Genomic DNA, 22,958 nt, shown 5'->3' with positions numbered 1-22,958 from the left:
TAACCAATCCATTCTGGATGGTGACATGACCTAGTAAGCTGGGTTGACAGTGTCTGAACTGTAGCTGCAGAGTCTGGAGGCACAACCTTAAGCTGAATTTTTGGTGTCTCCCATGGTCTATTGAGGTACTTGGGGGAAGTGTCTTTCAGCTATGTATATAAAAGAGTAACTTAGTAACACATTTCATCCAGTTTATTGCTTTAAACATGTTCATGGGTTCTGTCATCTCCATCTGTAAACTTTGATAGCTAGAAAAGCCACTGCCTAAGACAGAATGAATAAATCCAAACATCTTGTAACTAGAGAAGAGCCAGGGATATACAAATGGGAATTGTTTGGATCTGGAGGGTTGGCTCAGAGCTCTCTACTCACAAATTGCACTTCTGCAACCTCAAAATTGGGCATTCAGCCTAATAAGTAGCACATGTCAAGTATCAGAGGGGTAGCTGTGTTAGTCTGTATCCACAAAAACAACAAGGAGTCCAGTGGCACCTTAAAGACTAATGGATTACTATCAGTAGCACACGGTATCCCTCTCTGGGGAGCAAGGGGAGCCATAAGAATAATATGACCAGCATTGTCACTGCTGTTGCTTTGCATTGCAGTCTTCATCTTCTTTTTTTCGCTGTCTGCACCCTTCTTTGGATACCTTGGTGACCGGTACAACAGGAAAGTCATCCTCAGTGTTGGTATCTTCCTCTGGTCAGGTGTGACGTTAGGCAGCTCATTCATCACTGAATCGGTATGTCACTTACTTATTTGGAATGGTACTTAGAGAAATCAGCTGCCTGAGTCTTTCAGTGACTCATGGAACTTTTGTTCTGATCACGTTATAGTTTGTAAAAGCTTTCAGGCAGCACCCTGGAGCTTACTCCTTGAAACATGAGTAAATGGGCTTTGTGCAGAAAAGCTCTACAGGGAATGATATCCTGTCCCTTCCAGGCTATAGAGCACCGTGAAGCTATTCTACAGCTGCTGCTGTAGTATTCTTAGCTTTGTCCTTTCTCTCTTGCTGAGCATGTGCATTGGAGTGTAGGGGATTGGCTGGTGAATCTGTGGAACTACTGACCATGCCTTGCAATGCCCCCTGGTGACACCCCAAGAATTCACCACATGCTGCTGCAGAAGGAAGCTTGAAAAGTACAGCTTTGTGGTGTGAGGGGCTGCAGGTGTGGGAGGAGACAGCACTCTGAAGTCAATGGGAGTCATGAATGAATAAATGCCAAGCACTACAGGATTTGGCCCAGTCACTTCAGCTGCCCTTCTTAGATCCTCCAGTTTAGTGAGGCTACCGTAGTAACCATAGGGGACTCAAAGTGTTCTCCCTGTTGTAAACACTGGTAACTGTAATGACCCTGGCAGAGGCAGCTAAGACCTTGTCTGCACTAAGGGCTTGTCTTCACTACTGGCTAGATTGATGCAGCGGGCATCCATTTAGTGGCTCTGGTGAAGATGAGATAAGTTAATGTGAGAGCGCTCTCCTGTCAACTTCAATACTCTACCTCCCCAAGAGACGGTAGCTGTGTCGGTGGGAGAACATCTCCTGTCAACATAGTGCAGTTTAGACACTGCTGTAAGTCAATCTAAGTTATGTTAACTTAAGTTACATAATTTAACTAACGTAACTTAAGTCAACTTACATTACCCCCTTAGTTAGAGTAGACCAGACCTTAAACTCCCATCCCATGAGAAACATGCTTCCTTAAGAGGTAGCTTCCTTTTAATGTGTGCTTTTTGGATCTTAATGCCTCTTCTGTCCCCAGTACTCCTGGATATTCTTCCTTTCACGAGGATTTGTTGGCATCGGCACAGCCAGTTACTCCACCATAGCGCCTACCATCATTGCGGACCTGTTTGAGAGGGACCAAAGGACCTGTATGTTGTCTGTCTTCTATATCTTCATCCCAGTTGGAAGGTTTGTCTGCTCACCAGTAACTGGCGCTTCTTGAAGCACTTTCTGGAAAGAACTAGAACACATATGCCATAACTTGACTAAGTCATGTTGGTTTGTGCCTTAGACTAAGCTTTTTAGGGCAGGGTCTGTTACCTGTTTGGCACTCTTAAATAGAGCTGGTTGGATTTTTTCATGTTTACTTTTTCAACTAAGAATGGCTTTTAGACCAATCTTTTTTCTTGTGGAAAACTTTGATTTTGGGGGAAAAATTGAATTTTTTTAACAAAACAAAAGCAAACTGAAAAGCAGAATTTTTTTGGAATACCCAAAGCTCTTTAGCTTTTTGGTTTTTCCTTAAAAATATTGTCAAGGAGGATGGTTTAAAAAAAAATTCCCATGAAAAACTTGCACTTTTGAAACAGCTCTAAATATACAAAGAATAAGGTATTAAAAATGTGGTTTGCTTTCTTAATACAAAACCTCCTCTGAGAGTGGGGAAATAATGGTCTTACAGATAAGCTGTCCAGAGTCCTACCGTGTGTTAGTGACAGTCAGGACTAGAGCTCAGTCTCCCAGTTAAAGCTAAAGGAAGGAACCACTGCAGAGCTTAATTCATACGGTTTACCCAAACACGGTCTTGCAGTGAACCAGTGTGTGGGCTGCCTGGATTTGGATGCTTGGGTCTAATTACACAGAATAAATGAAAAGGAGTACTTGTGGCACCTTAGAGACTAACCAATTTATTTGAGCATAAGCTTTCGTGAGCTACAGCTCACTTCATCGGATGCATACTGTGGAAAGTGTAGAAGATCTTTGATGCACACAAAGCATGAAAAAATACCTCCCCACACCCCACTCTCCTGCTGGCAATAGCTTATCTAAAGTGATCAGGAGAGTGATCACTTTAGATAAGCTATTGCCAGCAGGAGAGTGGGGTGGGGGGAGGTATTTTTTCATGCTTTGTGTGCATCAAAGATCTTCTACACTTTCCACAGTATGCATCCGATGAAGTGAGCTGTAGCTCACGAAAGCTTGTGCTCAAATAAATTGGTTAGTCTCTAAGGTGCCACAAGTACTCCTTTTCTTTTTGCGAATACAGACTAACACGGCTGTTACTCTGAAACAGAATAAATGTTTATTCCCAGGGGAAACACACCTTTTATCTCAGGGGTGGGCAAGCTTTTTGGCCCGAGGGTCACATCGGGGAATAGAAATTGTATGGTGGGCCATGAATGCTCACAAAATTGGGGTTGGGGTGTGGGAGGGGGTGAGGGCTCTGGCTGGGGATGGGGGCCAGAAATGAGGAGTTAGGGTGCATGAGAGGGCTCCGGGCTTGGGCAGGGGGTTGGGGTGTGGGAAGGAGTACAGGCTCTAACTGGGGGTGCGGGCTCTGGGGTGGGGCTGGGGATGAGAGGTTTGGGGTGCAGGAGGGTGCTCCATGTTGGGATCGAGGGGTTCAGAGGGCGGGAGGGGGATCAGGGCTGGGGCAGAGGTGTGGGGAGAGGCTTAGAGATGCAGGCTCCAAGCGGCACTTACCTCAAGTGGCTCCTGGAAGCAGCAGCATGTCCCTTCTCCAGCTCCTACGCAGAAACTACCAGGTGGCTCTGCACGCTGCCCCGTCCGCAGGCACCGCCCCTGCAGCTCCCATTGGAGCACCGGAGGGGGCCATTGGAGCATGTAGGAGCCAGAGCGGGGCCATACCGCAGCTTCTGGGAGCTGCGTGGTGCGGCCCCCGATCCTGCACCCCACTGGAGCACCGGAGCGGGGCAAGCCCCAGACCCTGCTCCACAGTGGGAGTTCACAGACCAGCTTAAAACTGTTGGCGGGCTGTAGTTTGCCCACCCCTGTTCTATCTGATAACCTGGATAATACTCTCCCCTACCTTGCTTCTTCGCCTTGCCCCTACCTCTCCTCCTCCCCATTTACCATTACCTTCATATGTGGGCAAGCCAGAGGCATCATCACATTGCTTCTGTGCCTTCGTGGGCCTGGGAAACCCTTTTCTAGGATAGTCCCAACAGGATTGAGTAACTGCACCCCAATCTTAACATTTTGTGTGGGGCTGCTGGGTAAGGGCCAATCTCCCATTGTCCTCCAAATCTGTCCTCTGGGGGAAAGGTAACCTGACCACCTGTGGTTCAACAGTAGGGACACGCAGAGTGTGTCTGTACTGTGAAAAATCAGTACCTGTTTTTCAGCATCGGCATACTTACATAAATATTAATGTAAATGTGGCTTGGATATTACCACCATTTCAAACCTGCTCTGAGCAGGTTACAATGCCTAAACCCAACTAGTTTCTCTGGGAGCTACAATTGAATAGGCCTCACTGGTAGGAAATGCCTGCAAAAATATTCCTCTATGCTCCTCTCTATACAAATCCTACCCCTGCAGGGCCTTGGGGTCTCACTGCACCAATGGAAACTAATGTAGTCTTGGCATCCCATTTTGTCTTTTACAGTGGTCTTGGTTATGTTCTGGCATCTAGTGTAACACAGGCTGCTGGCCACTGGCATTGGGCATTCAGGGTGAGTCCTTCCTCTCACTGCTCAGTACTGATCCACTCTTTGTAAAATCCTGGTTTTGACTGGGATCCATATAGCCTATTGGGGTCTGTATCATTAGGATTTCAATCTCATGTCACTGTGTCTCAACAAGAATGTTAGAAGGGTTTTAAAGAAACAAAATATAAGAATGAATGGAGGGGAACATAGTTACCAACAGAGAAGAGAGTTGCAGTCCTATGACCTTCCATTAAAGCCCCCCTTTCTTACGTGAATTCACTATTTAATGCAACTCTTTCTGGAGGGTGAGTGGCGTTTTAAGGTTTCATGACTGTAACTGTGCTAAACGCAAGGATGGGTGAACTGCAGAGCTGCCGTCCAGTCAATTTTTAGGTGGAACATTGGATCCTCCTTCGCTTCATAGGCACCCCTTAATTACAGACCCATTTGGAAGAGCTACAGTGGACTGATGGGTAGCTGGTGGTGGGCCTAGAGGCCTTTTCAAACAGAGGCACCTAAAAACTAAAGTGGTCATCACTTTGGTATATAATCATGTCATTCTGCAGAGAAATTGTTACAAGAGGAACCAGTTTTTTTAAAATACTGCTGGAAATAACCCCTAGTCCAGTCTTGTGTTAGTCATATTGCTGTAATGAATGCTCTGCCCTTATAGGACATTTCACATCTTCAAAGCACTTGATAAATCTTCCTAACTCACCTGCAAAGTATGTCAGCTAGTATCAGTGGGGCAAAGAGGACATGGGGTTTGTCTTAGGGCTACACAGAAAATGAGTGACAGCTGGGACTAGAACTCTGGAATACTTGACTTGTATTCCCAAGCTCAATTCTTCTATATTATGCTGCTCAAAATGTCCTGAATAACCCCCTTGCTGAGGTACTTGCAGGATTAGAAGTGTGCATGTGGATGTGAATGCTTTTCTAGGTGCAGAAGGGATGCTATGGCTCCCATATCTGGTGACCCTCCCGCTCGAGATCCCAACATTGAATCGTGGGGATTCCCTCCCCTTACATTTTTCTCCAGGATCATGGGGAAGGGAACAGTGCCTTTGCATAGGAGAATGCATAAGGGTTGGGGAACATACTACGTCTTTTCACCAACATCACCAAAAGGATTTCTCTTCTGAGAGAAAAGCTAATTATGTCTAGGAGATGCATGCAACTGGGTCTAGGCTTGTCTGCAGCTTCCCTAAATGTAAATCTTTAGGAGCAATGTCACGACTTTCTTTTGCTATTAACTGGTCTTCAGTATTAGAGGAAAAGTGACCATGACCTTACTCCAGTTTTGTCTCTACAGATAACTCCTTGTATGGGTATTATAGCAGTGGCTCTTCTGATTCTACTGGTCCCTGATCCAACCCAGGATGCCCCTGAGGGACATAGAGGCCAGAGCATCTCTAACACAACTCAGGGAGCAGATAAGAAGTCTGGTGCCGAGAGTACTGCCAGCACGACCTGGTGTGAAGATGTCAAGTCCCTCAGCAAGAAGTAGGTGGTTATGGCTGCAAAGGCTACACCCCGCCTCAAAAGGCTATTAAACCAATAGAGCAATTCCAAATTCAGAAAGCTGCCATATTCTACATGCAGGTCCTCTACATCCATATGCTGTTGGGCATGTAAGATCACAGAGATGTCTGTAATGAATCCCCCTTCCTTAATTACTGATAAACTTACTACCTGTGAGACTAAGAACTGATCTGCACTGGTCACTGCAAGTTGCAAAGCAGCTAGTCTTTGGGACAGAGGGAACAGGGATGTCTGGCTCACTTATTACTGGAGAGACTCTGTTGGAATTGCCTATCCAATTTAGAAATGGGCCTGAACTCTAGCACTGGTTCAGTCTAGCTGATACTGTCATTCAGTTTGAATCCTGATCCAAACCTGCCTCCAAACTTAACCTTCCTGGGGCTCTATGTTGGGATTCAGTTCAGGGGTATAACTTCACAACTCTGGCCCATCCCTAGCATGTACAAATGTTTGTGGTCTCCCATGAGGCTATCTATTGCTGTGATTAGTTGGACTCAAATGAAATATAAATCCAGTGTAGAGGAACTCCTCACCTGCTTGTGGTAGACCAAACATAATCCTATTCCTAGGTGTACAGCTGACGGGGCTGAGAGTTCACCCCAACAAACAAGGGGCAGTCCCAAGTGTTGGGTATTTTGGCAATTAGGTTGCAACATCTTGAGTCATGGTATGAGGATGAACAACCCAAATGCTCCTTCAGATCCAAGCAAATGGAGCACATTAGAGGGCAGAAAGAGCTGTGCTACAACCAGTTGATCCCAGTTCAAAGTAGCCTTGCGGGCCCTAGACTTTATGGTCTATAGGGTGCTTGGAGGTCTCAGATGACAGGAGATACAGGAAAACGAGGTGTCTTTATAACAGGTCTGAGAGCCAATTGAACACCTGCCAATTAGGAACAGGCCAGATAATTCTACACTACTACTGTCTCACTGCTGCCTCATGTCTCCCTGTTTGTCTTGTCTTTATACTTTGACGATAAGCTCTCTGGAGCAGGGACTGTCTTTTGTTCTTTCGGCATATTGCCTAGCACAGAGGGGTCCTGGTCCAAGACTGATGTTCCTGGGCACTACACTAATACAAATAACAAATGAAGACAAGCAGCAATTCAAATGACTGAATGCCCTGTGGGGCTTTCTAACGGAATCTGTCTCATTCCTAGTGTTCTGCAGCAGCAGGAGCAGCGCACTATTGCTAATAATTATTCAGCCCTGTGAATCTATAATGCCTTCTGCAATCAGAGTAAAAGGCTCTCCCTTCCCCTAAGAGCTTCCAGAACAGGGGCCTGCCTGCTCTGTGCTTACTGCTTACTGCTGGACATATGTTTGTGACCAGTTGTGACTTGAGCAGGGCTACACTTGGTAGTAAATGTTTGCCTCTCCCAACCTTGCTCCTTTAGGGGAACGCTGGGCTCAGGATCTGTTGCCATGGAGTATCAGTTCCTCAGCTCTGAAAAGTGCCTAGAGGAAGACATGGCTGGCAGCAGGGGGGAAATAAGAACAGGAAAATCCATATCTCTCAGTGGTGCCATTACTTGGGACCAATGTGCTGTTGAACTTTGTGCCTAGGTGTTAGTGTTAATACCATTGTGTGATCATTTCCTTTTCATGATGCTGAATTTGTGGGTGTCTCCTAAGGAATGTTGTATCAGTACTTCTCAGGCAGTCTTGCATGTATTGAATAGTCTGCTGCAGTGCCTTATGATATCAGGGGGCTAGATCCTACAAGATCAGGACTTAGATTTGTGAAGTAATTGTGCATCCTCTGATGTATGACCAGCTAACTACGTCAGCTTTGGCAAAAGGCTGGAAAAGCTGATTTTCTTTATCCACTAGGTTTCAGACTAGCAGCCGTGTTAGTCTGTATTTGCAAAAAGAAAAGGAGGACTTGTGGCACCTTAGAGACTAGCAAATTTATTTGAGCATAAGCTTTCGTGAGCTACAGCTCACTTCATCGGATGCATTCAGTGGAAAATACAGTGGGGAGATTTATATACATAGAGAACATGAAACAATGGGTGTTACCATACACACTGTAATGAGAGTGATCACTTAAGGTGAGCTATTACCAGCAGGCGAGCGGGGTGGGGGGGTGAATTTTTGTAGTGATAATCAAGGTGGGCCATTTCCAGCAGTTGACAAGAACTTCTGAGGAACAGTGGGGGGGTGGGGGGAATAAATATGGAGAAATAGTTTTATTTTGTGTAATGACCCATCCACTCCCAGTCTTTATTCAAGCCTAAGTTAATTGTATCCAGTTTGCAAATTAATTCCAATTCAGCAGTCTCTCGTTGGAGTCTGTTTCTGAAGTTTTTTTGTTGAAGAATTGCCACTTTTAGGTTTGTAATCGAAACCAGAGAGATTGAAGTGTTCTCCAACTGGTTTTTTAATGTTATAATTCTTGACGTCTGATTTGTGTCCATTTATTCTTTTACGTAGAGACTGTCCAGTTTGACCAATGTACATGGCAGAGGGGCATTGCTGGCACATGATGGCATATATCACATTGGTGGATGTGCAGGTGAACGAGCCTCTGATAGTTTGGCTGATGTGATTAGGCCCTATGATGGTGTTCCCTGAATAGATATGTGGACACAGTTGGCAACGGGCTTTGTTGCAAGGATAGGTTCCTGGGTTAGTGGTTCTGTTGTGTGGTGTGTGGTTGCTGGTGAGTATTTGCTTCAGGTTGTGGGGGCTGTCTGTAAGCAAGGACTGGCCTGTCTCCCAAGATCTGTGAGAGTGATGGGTCATCCTTCAGGATAGGTTGTAGATCCTTAATAATGCATTGGAGGGGTTTTAGTTGGGGGCTGAAGGTGACGGCTAGTGGTGTTCTGTTATTTTCTTTGTTGGGCCTGTCCTGTAGTAGGTAACTTCTGGGTACTCTTCTGGCTCTGTCAATCTGTTTCTTCACTTCAGCAGGTGGGTATTGCAGTTGTAAGAATGCTTGATAGAGATCTTGTAGGTGTTTTGTCTCTGTCTGAGGGGTTGAAGCAAATGCGGTTGTATCTTAGAGCTTAGCTGTAGACAATGGATCGTGTGGTGTGGTCTGGATGAAAACTGGAGGCATGTAGGTAGGAATAGCGGTCAGTAGGTTTCCAGTATAGGGTGGTGTTTTTGTGACCATCGCTTATTAGCACCGTAGTGTCCAGGAAGTGGATCTCTTGTGTGGACTGGTCCAGGCTGAGGTTGATGGTGGGATGGAAATTGTTGAAATCATGGTGGAATTCCTCAAGGGCTTCTTTTCCATGGTTCCAGATGATGAAGATGTCATCAATATAGCGCAAGTAGAGTAGGAGCATTAGGGGATGAGAGCTGAGGAAGCGTTGTTCTAAGTCAGCCATAAAAATGTTGGCATACTGTGGGGCCATGCAGGTACCCATAGCAGTGCCACTGATTTGAAGGTATACATTGTCCCCAAATGTGAAATAGTTATGGGTAAGGACAAAGTCACAAAGTTCAGCCACCAGGTTTGCCGTGACATTATCGGGGATAGTGTTCCTGACGGCTTGTAGTCCATCTTTGTGTGGAATGTTGGTGTAGAGGGCTTCTACATCCATAGTGGCCAGGATGGTGTTTTCAGGAAGATCACCAATGGATTGTAGTTTCCTCAGGAAGTCAGTGGTGTCTCGAAGATAGCTGGGAGTGCTGGTAGGGCCTGAGGAGGGAGTCTACATAGCCAGACAATCCTGCTGTCAGGGTGCCAATGCGTGAGATGATGGGGCGTCCAGGATTTCCAGGTTTATGGATCTTGGGTAGCAGATAGAATACCCCAGGTCGGGGTTCAAGGGGTGTGTCTCTTTGGATTTGTTCTTGTGCTTTTTCAGGGAGTTTCTTGAGCAAATGGTGTAGTTTCTTTTGGTAACCCTCACTGGGATCAGAGGGTAATAGCTTGTAGAAAGAAAAGGAGTACTTGTGGCACCTTAGAGACTAACCAATTTATTTGAGCATGAGCTTTCGTGAGCTAGAAGTGAGCTGTAGCTCACGAAAGCTCATGCTCAAATAAATTGGTTAGTCTCTAAGGTGCTACAAGTACTCCTTTTCTTTTTGCGAATACAGACTAACACGGCTGTTACTCTGAAGCTTGTAGAAAGTGGTGTTGGAGAGCTGCATAGGAGCCTCTTGTTCATTTTCCAACCTATTAATGATGATGACGAGAGCACCTCCTTTGTCAGCCTTTTTGATTATGATGTCAGAGTTGTTTATTTCAGAGTAACAGCCGTGTTAGTCTGTATTCGCAAAAAGAAAAGGAGGACTTGTGGCACCTTAGAGACTAACCAATTTATTAGAGCATAAGCTTTCGTGAGCTACAGCTCACTTCTTCAGATGCATATCGTGGAAACTGCAGCAGGCTTTATATATACACAGAGAATATGAAACAATACCTATTCCCACCCCACTGTCCTGCTGGTAATAGCTTATCTAAAGTGATTTCCAGCACAAATCCAGGTTTTCTCACCCTCCACCCCCCCACACAAATTCACTCTCCTGCTGGTGATAGCCCATCCAAAGTGATAACTCTTTACACAATGTGCATGACAATTAAGCTGGGCTATTTCCTGCATAAATCCAGGTTCTCACATCCCCCCCACCCCCATACACACACAAACTCACTCTCCTGCTGGTAATAGCTCATCCAAACTGACCACTCTTCAAGTTAAAATCCAAGTTAAACCAGAACATCTGGGGGGGGGGGGGTAGGAAAAAACAAGAGGAAACAGGCTACCTTGCATAATGACTTAGCCACTCCAAGTCTCTATTTAAGCCTAAATTAATAGTATCCAATTTGCAAATGAATTCCAAGGAGGAGTCCACTCAGAATCCTTCTTTTTGTAGTCTTGGTAGGAAGGTCTGTGTGGGTTAGTATGTTGTTCAGAGGTGAGTTGGAAATATTCCTTGAGTCGGAGACGTCGAAAAAAGGATCACTCTCGTTACAGTGTGTATGGTAACACCCATTGTTTCATGTTCTCTATGTATATAAATCTCCCCACTGTATTTTCCACTGAATGCATCCGATGAAGTGAGCTGTAGCTCACGAAAGCTTATGCTCAAATAAATTTGTTAGTCTCTAAGGTGCCACAAGTACTCCTTTTCTTTTATCCACTAGGTGGCACTGTTTACCTGCATGAAGTTTCTTTCTCCCAGGCCGGACTAACATTGTAATCTGCCTTCAAATGCATTCCTATCTGCTCCCTTTATTTTAAGGACAAACTACCTCTTCTGCTTTCCTGGGAACCAGGCGTGATCATATCTCACCACCATAGAGTGACTACATCATCTGGGAGGATGGAATTATGGTTCATTAGTAGTGGCTGGACACTAGAGCACAGTACTCCACTTGGTGACTGGCATTTCTTTATGGGCACCCTGCACAATAGTCACACTTGAGACCCAAATCAGGATTTTTGTGGTCTGTAGGCAACTGCTGTCTTAGGTGAGCCAAAAGGTCCTTGGTTGTTCCAATGCATGCAATGCAAAGCTTTACTCATCAGGAGGTCATTCTTCAAACATTAGTGATGTAACAGATCTGTGGCCCCCTAGTGTCATGTACTGGCTGTGTATGTATGTGACCTATTTGCCTCTACTGACTGATCCACAAAGAATAAGGGACCTGCTACTACAAATCAAGGGAGATCTCTTTAACTCAAATGCTAGAGCCATGTGTCTTGAGGAGGTGAGGTACTAAGTTGCTAATCCTGGCTCACTGGGAGGTTACGACATGTCATCTATAGCACATGTATCTGACATCAGTGGTTCTCAACCAGGGGTACGCATTCTGCCGGGGGTACGCAGAGGTCTTCCAGGGAATACATCAACTCAACTAGATATTTGCCTAGTACATAAAAAGCACTAGCGAAGTCAGTACAAACTAAAATTTCATACAGACAAAATGAGAAAGTATGCAATTTTCCAGTAGTATTGTGTGCTGTGACACTTTTATTTTTATGTCTGATTTTGTAAGCAAGTAGTTTTTAAGTGAGGTGAAAATTGGGGTACGCAAGTCAAATCAGACTCCTGAAAGGGGTACAGTAGTCTGAGAGCCACCGTCTTACACTAAGATGTCATCCTTACCCTACTGACCTTTTAGTCTAAAGTAGACTTTCTGTTCGTCCTAGGGGGTCTGTGAAACAGTTTAACAGTTCTAATTGCTTCCAGTAGAGGCAATATACTATTATAAATATATTATAAATATATGTTATAAATATATTATAAATATATGTTATACTGCTTACCCTTCTGCTTGAAAACTCTGTAGGCTGATTAAGAAATAATTTATACTTTCATGACACTTTGAGATACAGTAACACTTAACTTCTCAACTCCTTCCTTAACTATTGGACTGTCCAAACTGTTGTGCTCGTGTATATTGGCAACAAAACAGACTTCAAATCATCCTGAGGCACTCAGGGCTCTCTCTGTGCACTGTATTTTCAAACTGTTGGCAAGTCATGACATTTTCACGCACCTTCCAACACTGTCATTTTTCTTTCACAGCCTACCTGCAGTAAATACTGGTGTGAATCTCCAAGAAAAAGATGGACTTTAACACTGTGAAAGCAAAAGTTCACACAACTAATTAATGCCTAACGCTTGCTGGTCTGAGTTTATATAGATTTGATCTCTTCAGTAATCAGATCTTCATAATCAACAGGGAAATTACTCACGTTGTTAACAGCTTTCTGAAGCAATCCATTCATATTGATTACTTAGAACACTAGATATCCAGGCTGGACTTCTCCTTCCTTCCCATGTCCCATTCTTTCAAACTATTGATCATAGCACTAATACTTATTTCTTTTGGTGTGACAGCCGAAGTTTCATCTGGTCCTCACTGGGTGTGACAGCCATGGCCTTTGTGACTGGAGCCCTGGGATTATGGGTACCAGTGTTCCTTTCCAGGGCTCAGCTATTCCATGACCTTGTACCTCCATGCCTTCAGGAGCCATGCGATTCTTCCACCAGGTGAGACACACTTCACTCTGAAAAGATCAGACAGGGTATAGGAAATGCATATATGAACACTCCATGTTTCTAAATGCTAACGGCAGTCATGTGCTTTCTCTTCCTAAAGACAAAGGGTGGGATGGGGCTGAGAACGCTTATTGAGAAGGCATAAGTGTTGATGTGTTGCTCCATTTTACAGATGACAAACTGAGTCAGATAACTGACTTGTCCAAGGTCACACAGGTAGTATGTAATGGAGCCAGGAACTAATGCCAGCATGCCCTCCTTATGATGGGGCATAATTCATCTATAAATTGCTTTAAATCATTCGAGGAAAGAGATAAACTGTGCATATTACGATTAGCAATGTAATCTCTTGACTAAATTACTCTTAATGTACACTTCTTGCAACAGAATCTAATGAACTGGGGTGCCCTAAGGGACTGCTCCTCATCCCAAGTGAATGGATCACCTAATTAGGAGAAGACTCTGGCTTGCTCCTGAAATGCTTCTCAAATTCCTTGACTTTGTTCGTGTACAATGTGCCGGCTCCCTAAAGGGTTAAAATCGGCCACTGGTGAAAGGCTCTGATCTCTCCCAGATGGAGCTGACTTGTAGTGAAGGGAAATCCAGGGCAACATACTAATTTCTTTAAAAAGCGCTTAGAAGACAGTACTAAATTGGTTTGGCTTTGCAGAATTGGCTCTCTCCTTACAAAGAAGTATCAGCCCTTGATCTGAAGAGCATCCCTACTTGGATGCCACTGAACCCCTGATGGGTGTCCCAGACAAGCAGCAGCCCTTGCAAGAAGTAGAAGTCTTAGAGCCAGGCTTACACACAAATATGCCAATACAGGTGTTCCCATAAGGACTTTCACTGATTTTGCTACACTGAATTAGTTAAATCTGTGCAATTTCCATGTGTAGACAAGCCCTTAATTTGGCTTCTTGGGGAGCATCCCAGTTAAACTTATTCTCTTAAAGGGCTTTCCAGTTGCATCAGATTGATATCAGTATTAGAATACGTGGGTTGGAGGGGAGAAGTAATTTAAACATCTAAGTAATGAAAAGTTGCTGATTGGAGAAGGGTTCAAGCATGAGGTTCAGATTCAGAGTTTAAGGGAGTTTAGTCCTACCTTCAGTGGATATGGAGAACAACTGATCATTGTCCTCTTTCCTTAACATATTTGAAGACTGTTATCAGGTTCCCTCCTCAGTCTTCTTTTCTCAGGACTAGATATGCCCAGTTTTTTTAACCTTCCTTCATAGGTCATGTTTTCGAAACCTTTTATAATTTTTGTCGCTGTCCTCTGGACTCTCTAGTTTGTCCAGATCTTTATAAAAGTGTGGCCATCCGTATTCCTTTCCTACTATTCTGGTATTAGAATCAACTGCCAACGTGGCAAAGTTACTGTGACTCCCAGTGTGAATCAGGCTTGATTCATCTGGCACAGTACCATAACCTTTTTTATAAAAATAAGGTAATTTCCACCAGTCAATAATTTATCTGCAGGCAGAGCTCTTCTGGAGAGGAATTCTCCATTACAGATCGTGAAATGCAAATAAAATATCAGGTACCTTCAGAAAATGATGTGTGGTGTTGGGAGGAAGGGAGGGATTTGTTACTTTGTGTCCCAGCAAGGCAGCAGGACAGAGCAGCTGATGATGTAATTCCGATCTGGCATTTCATTGGCTTTGACATTCTCAGAACCCTTCCTCCTTCAGAGTGGAGGAAGACAATCCTCCTTGGCTTTCTGTACTTAGGGATAGTGGAGTGTACTCAATACTGCACTCCCACCCTTGCCAGCTACTGCCTTCCACAACACAAGCATCAAAATATCTCCCCGTCCTCTCCTCCTCTATGTACTGATTGCCAGACTCCATGCAAGTGTGACTCATCAGGCTTATGATCTGTCATGGACGTCCCAAACCAAGCTATTCCTAGCCTTTCAGGATATTTCAAGGATTGAGTGATTTGCCATACTCTTCATCCCTGTAGGGGGTTTCGAATGAAGTAAAGCAAATCAGTAGAATGAAGTAAAGCAAATCAGTCACGTCCTGGTGGCTGTGAGATGCAAGAAACCTCAAGGAATCAGGCCAGAAGGTTCTGAATTTGGTGCTTGAGGTATCCAGGCAAGTACCTGGGGTTTTCAAACACTAAAAGATCCCATGACAGTCTTAAAAAAAAAAAATTATCTCCAGAAATGGGTTTCTGCACTTAGCCAAAAGGTCTCTTCCACTCCTTCTGTCTTAAATGCTCCTTTTCTATCTTACGAGTGGCTGTGTTTCAGTATTAGCCTACAGCTCATAGCTCCTTTGGGATAAAAAGGGATCTCTAAAGACAATTGCAGGGCCCCTCAGAAACACTATTGTAACCTTAGATCTTCAAACTTGCCTGTACCGGGCAAATGTGTATAAAATAAATCTTCTGACCATTGGTGCTCTATCCATGTCATTTCTAAGAACTGTTTAACTGTGATGGTTGCCTAGAGTAGTGAAGAGTGGTAAGCCTATTGCACACTTGAATTCTGCCTGATAGAGTTGGCTGTCAGTTATTGCTTCACCTTTTTAGTGTAGAATGAGTAACTAATTTCCTCCTAACCGTCTGGGGGAAATGGTAAGAGTCAGTGTGCTGCAGTTTAGAAGAACAGGGTCCTTGTTTGGCATCACAGCCTGCTATGTATAAGTGCAGATCTCCCTGCCCTAGAGCCAGGGAGAGCCAAGGAAGGGCACCATTTTTTAAGGGTATGTCTACTCTGCAATTAGACACCTATGGCTAGCCCATGCCAGCTGACTTGGGCTAGGCTAAGGGTCTGTTTAATTGTGGTGTAGATGGGCTAGGGCTGTAGCCCAAGCCCTGGGACCCTCTGACCTCTCAGAGTCCTAGAGCCCAGGCCCCAGCCGAGCCTGAACATCTACACCACAATTAAACAGCCCCATGAGCCCAAGTCAGCTGGCATGGGCTAGCCATGTGTGTCTAATTGCAGAGTAGACATACCCTTAAAGCCACATAGCATGCTACCAGAATGCTAAAATATTTAGAGCCTCTTGTGTTCTGAACACTACACTTCTGTCTCCACTTCATTCGAGAGGGCTGTGATAGATTAAACAATCAGGGACACCAAAATCTTATTTATCACAGGGAAGTTTATTTTTGTCATCAGAATCTCATCTGGGATAGAGGAAAGGGTTTACAAAAGTCCCACTGGAAGTCAAGATAAGTCTTGCTTTCAAGAAGACAAACTGTCTGTTCCTCTGAGGAGCCCTTCAGCTTTCACAGGCACATGAAACAAAACTGAATGGCATTTGAAATTCTACATTGTGAAAATATTTTGTGTCGTTCCAACTGGATAACTGTTCAGTCTGCCCTGAGCTGTCATGTAAAGAAGGGCTGTATCCAGCAGTGGGCGAAGTGTCCCATGTGAGCCAGATTAATTTGAGGGTTATGATGGGTTCTACCAGTATGATCCCATGTGATGGGATCTCTTCCAAGAGAGCAGACTGGTACAAAGCTACCCCATCTGTAATGGGGGCGAGGAAGTAGCTTAGTTCATAGGTATGGCCAAGATGGCAGGAAACTCCTCTGACTCTATGGCTATCTAAGGCAGCTCCTACTGACTGAGCACCCAGTGGATTGTTAATCTCCCTTCCTCTGGCACAGGTGATAACACCTGCTCTGTGGCAGGGCACATCACTGCTTTGGTGGACACGACATTGATTTCCTACTAAGCATGTATTTAGCCCTGGAGGACTTGGGTAAAATGGAGCCCAGATTTGATTTCTCCATTAAAATCCTTCTCTGCTTTGTGCAATAAACACCAAAAAAAAAAAAAAAAAAAGGGTGGTGAGAAAAGAATCTTGAAACTTCTCTCTGAAACATACAAGAGAAGCTGAGGTCACAAACTAATGACAGACACCTGGACTGATTCTTCTCCCTTAACGTGCCTTTATTGCCCTACTCATCCCATTCCTTTCCTTTACTGCCAGCCAAATATTTGGAGCAATTACCATCGTGACGGGAATTGTTGGTGTCATCACCGGGGCAGGAGTTGCAAGAAGATATAAGAAGATAAACACTAAGGCCGACCCTCTTATCTGTGCTGTGGGCATGTTCTCCTCCGCCCCATGTCTCTATCTGTCTATCATGCTGGCTGAGCAGAGCATCCTTGCTACCTACGTAAGTGTCGATATACTGTGTAGCCTTGACAAATGGTTTTGTAAGATTGCATGGGTGGGTTGCAGGGTGGTCCTCAGAATGGTCTAGTTGAAGGAATTTAATTAACAGCTTGCAATGGCTCATGCCACTATGTAGCCCACAGGCCAAGTGCTGCACAGGGGGCTCTAACCTGATCTGTGGTTGCAGTCTCTACTTCTGAGGTGTAGCCTAGGGACTACCCGCCGCATCGTGCGGAGCTCACCTTTTAATATGAACAGCCAGACCACCTATGGAAAAGGGGACGTTGCAGACCGGGACTTATAACCTCCATGCACTGCATCTTTGTACTGAAAGTGTGGTAAGTTTATTCAACCTAGTATGGGCACTTGCTAAAAGACTACAGTGCACCTTTAGCTGGGCATGGTTTGACTGCCCCAGGTTTCCAAAGGTATATTTAGGCGCAAACTCAAAGTCCTAACTTGGTGTTTAATTAAATGAATCTGCCATGTATGATACTATTTCTCTTCTCTCCCAGAACACTTAAAGATTACATTGTGCTTGGCACTGTACAATAAACAGAGTTCCTGGTAAAAAGAATTTAGTCAGCAAGTTGGGTGCCCAAAATCACTAGCTGCTTTTCTTATACCTGTGGAGATGTATCCAGAAGCGTTTCTCGGTAAAGAGGAATGCAGAAACATAACAAGAGAGATCAGTAGCTGCAGGAACTCCACGTGAGGATGAACTGAATGCAAACCTTATTTTAGCAATAATCCATTAACAGCTATGAAAGGAATCCCAAGCCCTCTCCAATGACTCTAGATTCACCATTACCAGAATTAACATAAATAATAGGATCCATGTAAAGTTAATTACAGTAATCAACACTTCACTGCAAAAAAGGGTGCTTTCACAGTGCTTTCTCTTCTAAAAATAGCTTTTGTTCAAAAAGGTTTTCCTTTTGCCTCTTCAGCAATCTAAAATCCCACTGACACTTAAGGGGGAAAGCGGATGAATTTTTCACGCACACAGAGCAAAATGTGGACTTGACTTTAAAAAAAAAAATGATTCAGGTATGCGGAGGTAAATGGCAGAGAATATAACTGTCTTGAGAATCTGTGTGCTTTCTCTTTGTAAGAGCCTCTGTCTCAAATCCGTTTACAGTTCTGCCTCGAGCAGACATTTTTACACCTAAAGGTGCAGCACACAATCATAACTGCATATTCCACTAACTTTAACCAACCTCATAGATGATTCTGCCAGCCTATCATAGTGCTTCTCCCCCTTCCCAGCCCCTATTTCTGACTATGGATGGTTGGATGAAAATTCATTTGCTCAAAGGAGTTTGTCAGCTCCTGTTCCCTCGTTGTTGCATGAGACATCAAATGACAACCAAGCAGCATGAGATGAAAATCTTCATGAATGAAAAACTTTTTTCACACAAAAATCTCTTAGTTTTAAAGGATGGAGGAACATACCATCATCCCCTCCAAAATATAGTGGCAGAATCCTCCTTTGAATAGAGGTTGGCATCCAGCACTCTGTTCTCAGGATTTGGGAGGAAATCCCAGAGTGGGATATGGACAGCCATAATTTCTCCCTTCTCTCTCCCACCCCCCTGCAGATACAGGCCGGGGGGTCTTTAAATGCTGCAGTTTCTCTATATAGATAGAAGAATATAATATTATTTATGTATTTATTTATTTTTTTGAGGTCTGTGTAGTCTTGCCGCCTGTTTCTTCTGATTCTTACAACTACAGCTGCCTAACTGTTCCCCTTCCCAGCACCCACTATGCTGGTTTTTTCTTCCAAACTCCATCTGGCATAAGTCATAATGGTGTGAGAATTGGGGTGGATTGCCAGCTGGTGCATCTGACTCAAAGATCCCACTGAGTTGGAGCGTTCCATGGTGTAGGAAGCAGGCAAAGAAGCTGGCTTTCCTGTCAGTGTTAATTCAGCCACATGGAGGCCAGCAAAGTAGTCTATACCTTACAGCATACAAAAGCGACTGAGGCAAAAACTGCACACTTCACAGAATTTCTTAAGAGTGCTTGCTGTGTTACTCTGTCCATATCTGAATACATTATGAACGGTGCTTTGGCTGTGTGTAGCTGGTGGGTGAACATCAGCCTTGTGTTGTCTGTCCAAACTTACAAGAAACCTCTTGTGGAAGTTGAAATGGAAGTATTTCAGGACTTTTTCAATATTTCTCTGTGACAGCTGGATTGGAGATGCCATTAGAACAGTCTCTTTTCTCTGCTTTCTGTGTGCATAGTTCAGCAATTCTTAATTTCAAAATTAGTTTTTGTGCAGGTGGTACAAATTGCAACAACCATGTCTGAATTTTGTTCCATCTCAGGATGTGGTTTGGTTTGGATCACCTGTCTGAATCTATTCCACCATCCAAAGCTGTAAATTTCCTTGTGCTGATAGGAGAGGAGTATACTTGGCTGTAGCAGCGAGTACTGTCTCCTTAGTGCCTTGATACATTTTTATGTTTGAATTTTAGCTATTTATTAGGAGCCAGATTACAATGAGGGCTGAATTCAAACTGGATTTAAATGGGTGCACCTCCATTGACCTTAGCACTGAGTTTGCCCCAGTGAAGCCAAATTTTGAGCCAACCTGCAGTTCCTCTCTTCTTAGCCACCGACTGCTGCGATCCAGTGGGATTAGTACCTGTGGCCTGCAATTAGACTTTCTTGGTTACATGTGATGTCTGCTTCTTGCCCAAGTGACTCTTTTACTTGGTTTAGGAAAGAGGCACCATGTTTTCCTTAAACCAGCCCATTAATTGCTACTCTGACTCTTCCCTAGATAGGTCTTGCTGGAACTGATTTCGTACAAACTTGATTCCTTCATCTATTTTATTTTTCATTTGACAATGTAACAGCATGTTGGCTGCCCTTAAAATACCTTTCCAGATCTCTTCAGGAAAAAAAATCACAGGGGATTTAGTTTTTTCTAGGATGGTTATAGGGAACCCCAGAGATACAGATGCTCACCATGTTGCTGTTCCTGTTCACAAACCTCCAGGGCTGATATAAGTCTTTTCTTCAAAGCTGACGGTACCTTCAAATAGAAATTGTAGCCAGTGTGCCATGTAAACTACCATCAGGCTTTAAATTGCTCATTTGTCAGGGACTGGGAAGGGAAACAGGGAAAGGAAATAGACAATTGGAGTGGGCATAGTGCTGGAATCCGGCGGGGAGGGTTGGGGGAGGGGAGGAAGAAAAGGGGCTTAAAAATGGGGGAAAAGAAAGTGATACAAATCTCCTTTGATACAGTACACATGGTTCTTGCCCAAACACTACAGCTGTACTAAATATGCAGTATTTAGGGCCACTAATGTAAAACATAATGTATTTGAGGCAAGGAGGGAACCATCATTAAGACTTAAATAATGGTCCAAATGTGCATTCTTGGTGCAACTCCCTTGACTTCAGTTGTTGCAGGAGGGATAAATCTAGTCTATTATGTATGACAGGCAGATATGATCTAGCTTCACAAGCCATTGTTGCAATGTATTTATTAGTCAGTTTGAAGACAATCATGGAAGATTATTTGTGTAATAGTATGTTACAAGATACGTGACTGACCTATAGCAGGGCATTCTTGAATCTCATTTCATGTTTAAATATCATAGTTCAGCATTCAGTCTACTTTACAGGGGCTATATAAGAATACAAATACCTCATTCACAGCAATAATCCTAATAAAATAATAACCCTGTTACTGTGGAATCTTATAACCATTCCAATGTAACTAATGGCTGTCTCCTAGTACTGTATCTAGGACCTCAGCTGACTCTGTGGTCTGAACAGTACCGTAGCTGGGCTTCCCTGTTGTTTTGGACAGATATTCCAAACCGTTATACTTATTAACAGATGAGAGCTGACTTGCCACAAAACAGACAAGATTGTCTGTAGCTCTGACAGAGCCACTCCCCATATTAATTTAGAGTAGTGATTTGAGAGGTCTTAGGCTGCATTGGGGAATGGCAGAAATAGCAGGGTGCACATAAATAATGCATTGTGTGTGGCTTCTCTGTGTGAGTAAACGGCTTCCAGGATCTTTTTCCCTGATCCAGGGAAAAGGAACACACACAGAATCTCTCGATACTCTTGTGCGCAGCTGGATGGTGAGGAAACCTGAGGTGCATTTATATCATAGGTGGGAAAATAAAATTGGTGCTAGTTCAAGAACAGATAACAACTACGACGGGACACTGTGGCTGTAGGTGATGCATCCCAAAGCTGGGGGGGGTGTAATATTTTTCCACTCTGAGCTAAAACTATCCTCTGCATGAGACCTTAAAAATGAACTCTGTTAGGCCAAGGTGGAATCACTCATACTACCAGAACTAAATAGATCTGATAATATGGACTAGTACAAGGTATTTAATAATGATCTAAACTACTCCAGTGGAATTGTGTGGAGCTGTAGGGACTGGGGCCTTTGCTGTAGCATGCTGTAACTCTTTATCCCGGTTTCTCTGCCGTTCCAGCTCATGTCAGTCCCACTACTTTTAATATTCTGGGCCCAATTCATCTTTGAATTCCCTGTGATGAATTTGGCCCTCTTTCTCAGCACCTTGTTTGGCACGTCCTTGTGCTGGAAGAAGTGTCTGGACCTATTGTCACTTGGATTTTAACACTAGATTTTACGGTTTAAAGTTATTCTATTTCTGTACGACAAATGTGCTCCACATGTCCTCTTTTTTTTTTTTTTTTGGTGCATGTACATTTTATAATGCCTTGTCCTACTATACTGCCTTTCATCCCAGAATCTCAAATTATTTTACAAATGCAAAGCATCATGAGTCCCCTATAAGGGAGATGTGTAGTATTAATCTGCTACTTCTATAAAAGAGGGATAAGTGAGTTGCTGAAGTCCATAGTGTGTTAGTAGTGTCCAGGACTCTTTCAGTCCTTTGGTTCTAATTGCTACACAAACACACACTTCTTCTAGATCCAAAAGATCTGCTACTTTCTTTCCATGTTTCCATAAATCTCCCCTTTCTTTCCCGTCTCTTCTCTCTGTCACTTGAATCCACACTGCCTCTTATAACCTGCTGCAGGATGGATGGATTTGCATAAAGCTTAAGCTGCACAGCAGGACTCAACTTCATGCAAACACTTGCAGAAAGTCCCTTTCCAGGACTGAAATCCGCTCCCTCAATCTGCAGTGATTCTGAAGGATCAAATTACAGACAATGATCCAGTTGAATTTTCATGGCACCAGTAAAAGAGAGGAAGGAAGGGACTTGTTTAGCACATGATCAGTTAGGACTGTCCAGCCTCTTCCCACCCAGTTCTGCCCCCTCCCCCGAGTGCACCCCTCCACGTCCCTCCCCCCCAGCGCCTCCTGCTCGCTTTGAAACAGCTGATTGCAGCAGGCGGGAGGGGCTGGAAGGGGGAGGGAGGAGGAGAAGTTGATTGGCAGAGTGGCCAGTGGCCGGGAGGCGCTGGGGCGAGGGCAGGAGCTAGAGGGCTGGAGCACCGACGGAGTAGGCGCCTGTGTCAATGGTTCTCAACCAGAGGTACATGTGTCCCTGGGCGTACACAGAGGTCTTCCAAGGGGTAAAATCAACACACCTAGATAGTTGCCTAGTTTTACAACAGGCTACATAAAAAGCACTAGCAAAGTCAGTACTAACTAAAATTTCATACAGACAATGACTTGTTTATACTGCTTTATATACTTTACGCTGAAATGTAAGTACAATGTTTATATTCCTGTTGATTTATTTTATAATTATATGATAAAAATGAGAAAGTAAGCAATTTTTCAGTAATAATGTGCTCTGACACTTGTATTTTTATGTCTGATTTTGTAAGCAAATAGTTTTTAAGTGAGCTGAAACTTGGGGTACGGAAGACAAATCAGACGCCTGAAAGGGGTACAGTAGTTTGGGAAGGTTGA

General features: G+C 43.9%; 1 protein-coding gene across 1 annotated transcript in view; it reads left to right on the top strand.

Moving 5' to 3' along the window:
* LOC140899674 (protein spinster homolog 3) overlaps positions 1–22,958 on the top strand; it is a 46,151-nt gene that overhangs the window by 5,071 nt on the left and 18,122 nt on the right. Inside the window, exons 3-8 of the mRNA XM_073315550.2 lie at positions 606–742; positions 1,764–1,915; positions 4,356–4,422; positions 5,714–5,904; positions 12,747–12,899; positions 16,868–17,057. Of these exons, the coding sequence (XP_073171651.1) occupies positions 606–742; positions 1,764–1,915; positions 4,356–4,422; positions 5,714–5,904; positions 12,747–12,899; positions 16,868–17,057 (890 nt within the window). The remainder of the gene's footprint in view (positions 1–605; positions 743–1,763; positions 1,916–4,355; positions 4,423–5,713; positions 5,905–12,746; positions 12,900–16,867; positions 17,058–22,958) is intronic.

Source organism: Lepidochelys kempii, chromosome 17, assembly GCF_965140285.1.
Source record: "Lepidochelys kempii isolate rLepKem1 chromosome 17, rLepKem1.hap1, whole genome shotgun sequence".
Lineage (NCBI taxonomy): Eukaryota > Metazoa > Chordata > Testudines > Cheloniidae > Lepidochelys > Lepidochelys kempii.
The sequence above is the reverse complement of the archived record's forward strand: the minus strand, read 5'-3'. Positions and strand labels throughout refer to the sequence as shown.